Raw genomic sequence first — 11,930 nt, 5'->3', positions numbered from 1 at the left:
TCTTCTTATATGCAAGATGGGTAGATTTTCCTCATCGGATGATCTTTATTATCTTCATACATGTATTTAACCAATTGTCAGGTAAATTTCAAATAACAACAACATACCCAGTGTAAATATTATTTTAATAACTTTAGCACAATAAGATTAAAATTAAAGTGATTATACGTAAATTTAACTTTCTCAGTTATACCCTCAAGAAAATTAAGCACATCTTTGGTGTGAATGGGGGTTTGATTCCATGAGACACTTCTACTATATCTTAAAAGAATTGAGAAGAGAAGACAAGACTCATGTGTTGTCAACGTCGCTTGGCTTTGATTAAATAGTTTGATTGACGGATATATTTATTGAGAAGCCGCGCCGAGCGACATTGATAACAACACAAGTCTTGCCTTCTTTTCAACTCTTTTCAAGAGACAAGAAAGTGTCGTTGTATTTATACTCACCAAATTCCTTTCCTTTCTTCCGGTGTGGGCGGAATCCCCTCATTTTTGTGTCACAACTTAACTCAAAGGTAGTTAGATCAAACCCCATTAATACTTAAAAAATAAGAATTAAAATTTTTATAAATCCATTTGGATGTTCTTATACATTCCATCTTAAACATTGTATATTCAATCACTTTTACTAGTGTTTCTATAATATTCCATGTTTTTTTTTTTTCCTTATGAGATGAACTTTTCTTTTTCTCATTCAGTATCTGGTATCTGTATTAATTCTCAATTAATTTGAACTCGCGCCGTAAGAAACTTCACTCAAAAATTTAAATTCGAATTTTTTTAATCAAGGATTGAGAAATCTTATGCATGCACTGCAATTGTAGTTTCCTGTTCTGTTAAGGTAATTTTCTTCTGAAATGCGCTTGGTTTTTTTAATAATTAATAACATATGTGGTCTTAAAAAATATTGTCCATATAAAATTAAGCTGCTGCCATAAAAAGGTTTAGATATAGGTCAAATTAATCCTTGCTGGTTTATGGTTTAATTTGGTATGTCTGTTTCTCGTCTGATTTTCTACTGAAAGTCATTTTGTCTTTGGCCCCTCAAATAATTATAATAGTTGGAATAAAGATTTGATGATTAATACCATAGGCACCGAAAGTCGAAATTCCTATTATTTCGACATGCTTGATACTTTGAAAATGAGACTTTTTATTCTTTTTACACACATCGTTTCCACCTTTTACACAACTATTCCATGTAATTTATGCGTACAAATTTATTTGGGTTAATGACCACGATTAAAGTGTGTGATTCATCTTATCTAAAAATTTAAAGGTTAATTGTTAGGGAAAGCATATTTTTATCTATTTAACTATATTATGTGGCACGCCTTTTCATACATATACATATAACAACAATAACATACCTAGTATAATACCACAAGGTAGGGTCTGGGGAGAGTAGAGTGTATGCAGATTTTACCCCTGCCTTGTGAGGGAGAGAGGTTATTTCCCATAGAGTTCTAAAAGAAAGATTTAAAATGTTAGAATTCGGAAAAAAAAAATTACTAAATAACGAAAAATGAAGAGGCCATAACAAAATGTTATATAAAGCATGACAAGTCCGTCCGGAAAAAAAAAATTACTATAATAAAATAATATGCTAAGTGAAGAACAACAGACAATAGATAGGACATTAAATCAACGGATAAAGAATGCCTTTTCATACATGTATGTCAAATTTACTTTCATGAAAAAAAGTCAGAGAAAATACTTTTTGCTTTCTTAAGAACAGTGAGATCTGAACCACACAATATCTTATATGTTCTGATATTCACATATAAAAATGTGATCATGTCATTACTGTTAGAAAGAGTATACTAAAAAATATTTAATTATAATATATCTCAATAATAGGGGGCCAATATTTCATGTTGTATCACCTTATTCTTATCATCGCAGGGGACCAAAAACGAAATCTCATTGTGTTCGGTTAAAGAAAAGTTAAAAATTTATGGGTCGATCGAAAAGCATTATCGCTTGGAATACTCTTTAATAGTACTCTTTAATAAAAAGTTATAAAAAATTTATCAATATTTTAAATACTAAATTTGAGTTACTACAAAGATTGATGGTTAAACTAGTTAGTATTTACTAATTTTAAACTTTGAATACTTGTAAATGCTGAAATATTACATATTGCCACATGGAGAATAATGCCAAAGGAGATGTGAATTGACGACAGAGTCATACTGTCATAGAGGGCTACGACACAATCAGAGTCACAATCACAGAAGCAGCCTCTTGCTAGCCCTCGCAAGAGCAAAAAAAGCCAATAAGTGGTTGATCTTAGAATATACTAATTAAGGGTCTTTTTAAACTGATATAGTATATTAGAGGGTGTTTTAATAGAGTTTAAGTTTTGTACACTGTCAGTGTACATAATATTTTACATCATCAGGTAATTAACCACAGTAACTTTCTTTAAGTAATCCTTATTACCTTTTTTAACATAATTATAATACACCAAAAAAAACGACATTAAAGGCTAGTAGAATCCTAGTTATATTCTAACTAAAATTATTTCTATTGTACTTGTAATTCCTTTATCAAAATTATCTACTACTTCTGACCTTTTTTTCATGCCAAATTCTCAAAATCATCGTCAAAATCACTGATGAAGGTTTTGGCTGTTTTGCTCATGGCTTTATAATTGAATAATTAGGTTTCAAAAACCTCTTCGTAATAGGTCTTTCTTGGTTTGAAAAGGTATCTTTCAGTTTCTTAACTTCAGCTATCTAATTCAAAAGGTGTTATCGATACTACTGGTAGTATTAAGTATGCAGATTGAATAACATTAGAGAACTGAGATAAAAGTATGCAGATTGAATACATTAGAGAACTGAGATAAAAAGGACCAACTTAAATCACATTGCCAAGCCATGTAATTCTTTTACATCTTTGATATATGAAAATTGGACATATAACAAAGCACATCAAGGTCGGGTGGGCATTAACACACAGGGCACAAGAAGCCAAAGGAATAAAATGGGTGATTAAATCAACATGAACGAGGAAGACAGAGGTTTTGTAGGGGTGAGAGAGAGAGGAGAGAAAAAAAATTAAAAAAAGGGTTTGTATTTAAAAAAAAAAAAAAGGAAAATAAGTAGTAAGAAGTTAGTAAGTTGTTACAGGAGGTCAATATTACTTGATGGTGTAAAAATTTGTGTACATTGACGGTGGACAAAACTTGAACCCTTTAATATAACTAACTCTTTTTCCCCTTAAAAATTTTGAAAAAGATGTTGTGATAAGTGCGATTGCATATGCTAAAAAATGCCACATGTTTGTTATGTTTTATTTTTTCCCTAAAACTTTCTTCCTTAACATCTTTAGTATAATTCATAATTTTTGCATCATTTAAATAGTAAGAGGTGCGGACGCAGTAAGAGGCTCAGCAAGAGGCACTGGTGCATGAAGAAATAGGTGCATAAAGAAAAGAGCAACATTGAAATACTAATTTCGTAATTGCAAGAAACATAGTGTCCTCCTGAATATAAACTATGTGGTTAAATTTTGCAAGCTTCTGACAGATTTTGATTTTTGTACATATGTGTTTGTTTTGCTACTAATCTGGAGTAGTTTTAAGGTTGTCATTTACCATATTGGCCTTGAGTTGAATGACTATTAATTTTAGTATCACTTTTTTTGTACTTGTTTTTTTATAGTATCATATTTTACAATATAAAAGCTTTTAATTTCACAACAAATATATTATTATTATTCATAGTGGTAAGAGTTAATTTAAATAAATAAGATTTTTTTCATATAAATGCAATACATGATATTAGATTTTGTTGGATAAAATCTTAGTAATTAAATTAGAAGATTTGAATATTTTGGTTCAAAATTCTAAAATATTTCCACGTTTAAAAGGTCGCCAATCTTTCTTTCTTTGTGTTTTCGTAATATTTTCTACAAATATTTTCTAAGCATCAAATTCACTATAAAAAATAAAAAATAAAATAATAAAAGTTGGGCCCTAAAATTTTGGAGGTCCAAAGCAATGCTCTACTAGTTTTCCCTGGAGCCACCCCTCTCAATAGGTAAATAGTGAATTTGCGTGTATTTCTTTCTTTCTTTCTTTTCTTTTTTTTCTTTGAAAAGCTATAGCAATGAGGAATAGGAGGAAAATGTGAAATTAACCATCATGTTAGCTTATGACATGTCATGTTATTGCTTATTGCTCAACAGAAAAGGGAAATGTGGAACCTCAGAGTTGTAATCAAACTTGTTTTAAGAAACTTAGAAGAAGAAAACAAGGAAATATAAGTAGTAGACAAAGACATCATATTTGCACTTAATCAATATTTGAATCTTAAATCATTCAGATCTCAGTTATTAAATGTGTTTATTTTTTAGGTGTAAATTTTATTTATTCAGATTTTTATTATTAAACTTATTTTTTTTTAATTTTATAATTACTTAATAAGTCTGAATCGATCTGAATGATTAAAGCTTATAACAAGACCTTAATATCACCAAGATGTTATCCATTCAAGATTTCTCCAAAGATGCATTTAACTATTACTCTATCTATTTTCATCTTTAACTAACCACTGTTATCCATATCACACCTCTTAAGTACTATTATTGTTGTTGTGCTCTGTCATTATATCAACTACCACCATCCTCAGCCACAAGAACAACTGTTGCCGATCACTACAATCAACCGTCACCGTTACTAGCCACTATTTATAATCATCACCAATCATCATTACACAACAACAACTAATCACTATCGAGAATCACCACCATTAACCGCCGCTATATATCACAAATCATCGGTATCAATCACCACTACAATTAGATATCACTATTATTCACCACAATTATCAGCCACCACCATAAAGTACCACCATCAACCGCCACCGTTAACCACTTATGCTAGAAACAAGCACCATTAGCTCCTATCCATTACCAACAACACCACTAACCACCAACCCCAGTCAACATCCACAATATAATCACCATGGTTAACTATCACTACAACAACTATCATATTATTTTTTAAAAATATTATATTAATAAAATATCAGATTAATTAGTATTTCGTTGAATCTTATATTTTTTAAAATAAAGACAAATTTATACATGTGAATATGAAGAAAGTAAACAATTTTTTTTTTTGGTATCGAAATCTTAATACAACATCTTAACATTCAAATGTGTTTCAGATTCAAAGGTGATAATTATAATAAAAACAAACTGTGTCTTAGAGAAATAGAAGCTTTTTTATACAAAATGTTAAACAAAAATTTGGTAATGATGTGGAAGAAGTGGGAAAAAGAATAAAGTATTGGACATAGGATGCGAACAACTATACAAGTGCAGTGAAGATTCATTCAAAAGTGAAAAAGAAAAGGGGAAAAAAACAGAAGTTACAAGAAAATTAGTGCCATAATATAATTTAGTGGTACTTTCGAATAACTTTTTGCACTAATTATTAGAATGCATTATTAACTGATACTTAAATAGTTGCATCCCATCATATAAGACACATTGCTCAAAAGAAAATCTTCCCCTTTTCTTAAGATACCTTTATTATTTAATCAATCATTAATCATTTGCTGCAGGCAAAAGTCTAGGTAGTTTTAGATTTTTTTTGGAGAAAAAAATCAAGAATATATGCTTTTGAATGATGAGAAAAGATGGGTGGAAAATAGTCAAATGATCACATGATATGTTGAAAATAAAAATTAATCATGTCACACACTTTTTCACATGGTAAACAATGGACCTATTATAATGATAAGTGAATATGAATATGAATATGAATATGAATATGTACTTTTTGTCCTTCAAATATTCCTTATTGCATTAATAAATCTTGGATTTAATCACAGTATGTTCTCCTTTAAATGTTCTTTAGATCAATTCATTAGTAGTGCTCTAGAGAGACTAATTAAAACCTTTTTTAAAGACAAATGTATAGTAATTATTTGGAGGTGCAAAATGAGTTGTAGGGCCACATGTAAAGACATATTAATTAACTTGGTTTGCTCTTAATTATTTGAGAGTTTTAGGGCACCTTAGCAAATACTCCCTCCGTTCACTTTTACTTGTCACGTTTTGACTTTTCACGCTGTTTAAGAAACAATGATTAAGATAGGTATTTTACCACAATACTCCTATTAAATGGTGTATAATTGTATTGGAGTTGGGAAAATGATTTGAAATGAGTAATAAATGCTAGGGTAAAACAGAAAAAAAAATTGTCTTACCTTGATATGTGAAAATTGACAAGTAAAAATAAAAATCTATAAAGGGAATAGTGGACAAGTAAAAGTGAACGGAGGGAGTATACTATTTCGTAAAGGATTGCTTGGACCAAAATAGTTTTTGAAAAAGTGCCTCAGATTGTTTTTAAATGCCAAAAACATATACAAGTGCGAAATGAAATCTTCCAAAAAAATTTGAATGTCCAAACACCTTATAACATTCAGGAAGGGGTCCAAAATTTTAATTTGATACATTCAATCTTAACGTCAGTCAAAAACTGAACCTATTGTACTTTTAAAAATGTTAGTTCAGAATTTAGTACTTTTTAAAAAAAATATTACCAATTTTTCAGACATATATATTTATATTTCATGTCAAAAATATTGATTCAGTTGAACTCATAATATTCGTCATTGATAAGATCAAAATATTGGCTCGAAATTGTTAAGAACATAGCTAAGAACAAAAATCGTTAAAACATAGAGATCGATCAAAATACTTAAAGGAAAAAAACTTACAAACACTTGTTTATATCAAATTACATTTGTTTATCATACGAGTATACATATTGATTTACCATAGTCGATTATTATATATATAAACGCATATCATGTATTTATTGAATGATATAAATAACAAGAGTGATTAAGTTTTTTCATATATAAGAAGTGATATACTAAACATTTACATTTCTGCGTAACAAAGCTTGCACTCTTTATAAGAGACATCATTTTATGTTTTTGAACCATTCTTAATAAAAGCATATCAATTATAATTATGATCCTTAGGGATTGAACTAAGTCGAGATTTGGTCCCCATTTTTGCAACTGCTCTAATTTATCTTCTCTTAGTTCTAGTTATGAGTATATATTTTGAAACTTAATAGTCCTCTCTCTAAATTGTTTATGTGAAACCACAATTTTGGGTTTACATTGACAGTTCCATTAAAACTTTAGATACACTTATTTTATTTTGTATTGGGGCTCGATTAATTCAGATTCGCGTTGCGTAAGACCTTTTAAAAGGGGAATTAAGCATGAATTAAGCATCTTCTATCAGAATTTTTCATATCCAAGACTCGAACTTATCCATCCAACCACAATCTTTGGTATCAAAATGAACGTTATGCAATCTAACATATCATGGACAATAAAAATGCACCAAATAGAAGATTGGATAAACCAAAATATATTCATTACTCACTCCCAGAGATTTGATGTCCAAACGGGACCAGACATAACAAGAATTAATGGAAAGAAATAGAGACAAAAAACTTTTTGGTTTATTGAGAAATAACAAAGTGAATGCACTCTTAATGTCATACCCCACTATCCATGCATCTAAATTGTCCATGACCCTCTTTTATGCATTTTTTTTTTCTCCTTTTATTCTTTGGGTAATAAAAATAGTAAATTAATGTGTGCACAAAACTACATAAATAAAAAGACACACCATTTTCATTCTTTTTGTATTATTAATTTTTCATTTTGGAGTTTATGGGCTTGGACGCTCAACTACTCTTGCAATTGCTATTGACAAGTGGGACCCGTCACAAGACCCCTCCTCCACACACACAACACCCATACCCAATAAAATGAAACAAAAAAAGGTTGTTCACACAAGATAGGATAATTAATCCTATGAAAGATTGATACTTCATTGCTATACTTTTACATCCCACAGCTTCAGCAGTTCGCTTTGTTTCGTTCTCCACATGAAATTGACATCAATAGATTACTCTATTTAATGCCAACATTCTGGTGTAAGGGAATGGTCTCTTTTAGAGTCTCTACAATAGTCATAGACCAAATAGTGATTTCGAACCCAATTCATGGCCTGACGTTGTTTCCTAGAAAGGCCGCCGGACCGATATGGTGAGGCGGACACGGGGTGGCACCACCGCGGCGAATAGGCTGTGCAGCCGCTTGCCTTGAAATTCGTGAATTTTCCGAAGAATGGTTGGTACCTATAGTCGGCTTTGTATTTTCCATCCTCGGTAGCCCATGAAGATGCATCCCATATAGATCCATATAACCACATTGGCCTTAGTGGAAATGTTTTCACACTCTTCCTTGCATACCTCCTTATTGGCACATCATCCACTAAAAATCTAAATCAAAATCAATCAAAAAACAATATTATTAGTTTTTAGATTTTATGAAATTCTACAATATGCATTTGCTTATACCACGAAGCATCTCACGCTCACACAAAATAATATAAATAATTTTCATGTATGTGAAATTCTACAAAAGAAAATAACATGCATTTGCTTAGTCCGCAAAGTATTTCACTTGTAATGTAGGCCGTCCACTCTATTGCAAGTATCAATATATGATTTTAGCTATGACTTGATCCCCTGACTTATAAGTCACACGAAAGCGACTGTATCGTTGCTCCAGGACTCTCGAGGCTATATGTTTATTTATTTATTTTTTGTGTGGGCCTGATGTATTTTGGACATACATGCAATCTGTTTGGGTGAAAAATGATGTCCCTTTTAGCTACTATTGGGAAAAGGACAACAACATGAATTATCCTCATAACATGGTCCCCATATCTAACGCCAAAAGAGAAATGAAGTAACCAAATACAACATATGTCCTTACATTCATTGGGTGGAAACCTTGATTAAATTCATTGGAGGACAACCATACTTCAGTGCCAAATGATTTGTGTCGGTAGAATATTTCGTTATCATTAATTTACTTAAATGAAATAAATCAAATAGATTCATATAATAAATTATATATAGTAGGTACTTACATGATTTCTCTAGGACTCCATAAAATAGCATAGTGATGAAAACCCTTTGTGGGATCAAACCACAAATGAAATTTCATTTCCCTTCCCACAATTTTCCCATCTCCACTTCCTCTAATATAAACATTTGTTTGCAATGTGTATGGTTTTCCAAATGTTGTTCCAAGAAACTCTATGTCCACTTCATCATGGAACCCTGGATGTGCTTCATTATTTGAAAGCTGCCAAATATTCAACAATTAATGAAATTAATCAGCTAAATGTACTAGCAAAAGGGCAACCATATTAAAAGGAAAAACTAAATATATTACTACTAATAATAATTTACGTGACATACCTTAAAAAAATTATGCAATTAGAAACAATTTAACTTTAACATCTCTATTATCATCACATAAATATTTAAGACGCGTTTTAGATTACAAGTTTCAAAAGTTCTTTTTTTTCTTAAACTCCGTGTCAATCGGTCGGTGCCTCATAACTCGGAACGGAGATATACAATAAACATATTTACATTGTCCGCCTATATTGCTCAGACTATTCAAAAATATATGAGTGTGGGATTTTCTTAAAGTAATACATTTTTGGAGAATCCAACATATACACGGCAATATTTTTGAAACGTACGAGCAGCATAACTGTAATCAGCACATACAAAAACTAGAAAACTCTTACATAGAAAGCAGTAATAACTCCAGCCGTGTAACCGGGTTGGAGTTTAATGGAAGCACCAAAATACCCGGATCGAAACGGTTTAACCGACTTGAATCCACTTCCTACATATATATCATTATCAAGAATCAAGCGAAAAAAAAAAAAAAAGTTAAGTGGTAATCAAGTAATTAGAGAAGTAATTAAAGAAACCTGAAGTTCTATCAAGCCAAATATTAATGCCATTATTGTTTACACTTTGATGATTAGGTCCCCAAAGATTTTTAAATCCTTGATAAAAACTCATGGACCTGAATTTTGAACTTGGATAATAGCCAGGGGAAGGCGGCCAATAGTTAGCATTAATGGAAGGGAGGAAAATGTGGGAAAGGCAAAAAAGGAGGAAAAAAATTGTTGACATTTTGAATGAAAAAGGAAAGTGAAAGGAAAATATGAAGAAGGAAAGTAAAAGAACAAAGACTAAGTAAAGAAGAAGTACATGAATGAATGCAGAGAGTTGAGAGACGAGAGAGAGTGTTGAAAGGAAGGTGTATATTGAAGGGGAAGAGCATGGTAGTACAGTTTGATATAAATAACAAGATGAGTGGACCCCAACACACACACACACATATATATATAGTATTTCTTTTTGTGGTCTGCCCAGTGTTCGGTATCTGCTTAACTATAAAAATAATAAGAATTAGTCACGAATTCATCATTAAGCTACTGCCGACGGGATTCTTGATGATCTGTCGCTAATTCGTCATTACTAATATTTTTTGGTTTACCCCACGGTGTACAATCGGTATCTACTTAGCTAGGGAAAAAAAAGAATTATCTATGAAATTCGTCAATAATTTTAAAAATAGCCTCTATCTAATGAGTGCTTTTGATGATCCGTCGCTAATTCGTCATTACAATATTTTTTTCACCCGGTGTTTGATCGGTATCTGCTTGACCGGAAAAAAAAGTAATTATCTAGGAAATTTGTCATTAATTCTCGCTAAATAGCCCCTAGCTAGCTAACAAGATTTTCTGATGATCCATCGTGAGTCCATTGTTTAAATAGGGTTATCAACAAATTTTGTTGTTCAATGACAGAAGTTGTCGGTCACTAATTTTGTAATTTGGGCGCGGCTAATCTTGATTCATGTCGGAAATCGCACCTTTGAAAGTAAAGCTCTTCAGACGAAAGACGATTCTATTCTTATAGCTCGAATCCAAAATCCTTGATTAAAAATAATTATTCTACTACAACTTTTAGTAGTGTATAGCGTAAGACTTACTTCATTTGGTTCTTTCTCTTTATTTTATCTTTTGGTTAACAGTAAGGTATTTTCTCTTTTTGTCTAAAGTAAGATATGTAGAATGATTTGTGAACATGTGAGTAAGTTAGTGTCAGGATCAGTAACATGTGAGAAATTTGACTCTAGAGGTTGAATGATTTATGTCTTATCCCTAAGTGAAAGCAACAGCAACAAAAGGCTATATTGGTGTATGAGTGAAGGACTCTTGCCTTTAAAGCAAATACTCGTATAAATTAGTGAAGAAGTACTTTTTTTTTTTTTTTGGCTTTTTGCCATTTTGGTAAAGATTAATTTACCTTTATTTTTACTATATTATGAGTGTCAGTGTACTAGAAGTGAAGGACGAATAGTAGGTCCAATTTCTGATTTTAGCCATGGTGATATAAATGGTGAATAATGATCATGTCTTTGATAGATAGGCAAATAGGCAATGAAACCTTTTATATGTGTAATTTTATTTTTTCATCCTGATATAAACATTGAGATCCAACTAATTTAAATTTTCATCACTTTGACTTCATTTTACATACGATTAAAGATAGGGATTAGACGGCTACGACACTACAAAAAAATTACTAAATTGTGGCGGTTTATTTATGGAGGGGAGTTAATTCAATTTGTGGCGATGTCAATCAAAATACTTCTTTTGTCGGTTTAATTGTTGTAAAAAAATAAATTCAATTTGTATCAAAAAATTTTTGTTGTGACGCTTTTTTTTTGTTTTTTATTCCTCAAATTAGAATTATTGCAATCCAATACAAATTGACGATAACTAAAGGTATGAGACAACGCTAAGTATAAAAACAAAGACATTATTTTTTTCAAAAAGTATTTCGACATGAAATCAACTTATATAACTATTATTCAAAAATTTATTTTTCTACATTAATAATATTACTCTTTAGACCTCATTTGTTTTGACATGCCATGTCATTAAAGCCTCATTTTTTATTTTAATAATTGACATATTTAACTCACAAAC

The 11,930-nt window shown here is 30.9% G+C and overlaps 1 protein-coding gene across 1 annotated transcript; it reads right to left on the bottom strand.

Moving 5' to 3' along the window:
• Window positions 1–7,487: 7,487 nt before the first annotated feature.
• On the bottom strand, window positions 7,488–10,204 carry LOC132057349 (probable xyloglucan endotransglucosylase/hydrolase protein 32). The gene is made up of 4 exons (XM_059449913.1): window positions 9,855–10,204; window positions 9,666–9,766; window positions 8,994–9,211; window positions 7,488–8,337 (listed from the first exon to the last, which is right to left on the bottom strand). The coding sequence occupies exons 1-4, from the start codon at window positions 10,060–10,062 to the stop codon at window positions 7,971–7,973; spliced, it is 894 nt and encodes a 297-aa protein (XP_059305896.1). The 5' UTR covers window positions 10,063–10,204; the 3' UTR covers window positions 7,488–7,970.
• Between the last annotated feature and the right edge of the window lie 1,726 nt (window positions 10,205–11,930).

This window comes from Lycium ferocissimum, chromosome 5 (genome assembly GCF_029784015.1).
Source record: "Lycium ferocissimum isolate CSIRO_LF1 chromosome 5, AGI_CSIRO_Lferr_CH_V1, whole genome shotgun sequence".
Classification (NCBI taxonomy): Eukaryota; Viridiplantae; Streptophyta; class Magnoliopsida; order Solanales; family Solanaceae; genus Lycium; species Lycium ferocissimum.
Note: the sequence above shows the minus strand (reverse complement) of the source record. Positions and strands in the feature narration are given on the sequence as shown.

Bases quoted from the DNA above. Each gene is read 5' to 3' on its own strand.
- LOC132057349 (XM_059449913.1), bottom strand. From the start codon at position 10,062: ATGTCAACAATTTTTTTCCTCCTTTTTTGCCTTTCCCACATTTTCCTC. The intron at 9,767-9,854 runs GTTTCTTTAATT...ATATATATGTAG, and splicing joins TTGGCTTGATAGAACTTCAG to GAAGTGGATTCAAGTCGGTT. The intron at 9,212-9,665 runs GTAAGAGTTTTC...AATATTTGGCAG, and splicing joins GAGTTATTACTGCTTTCTAT to CTTTCAAATAATGAAGCACA.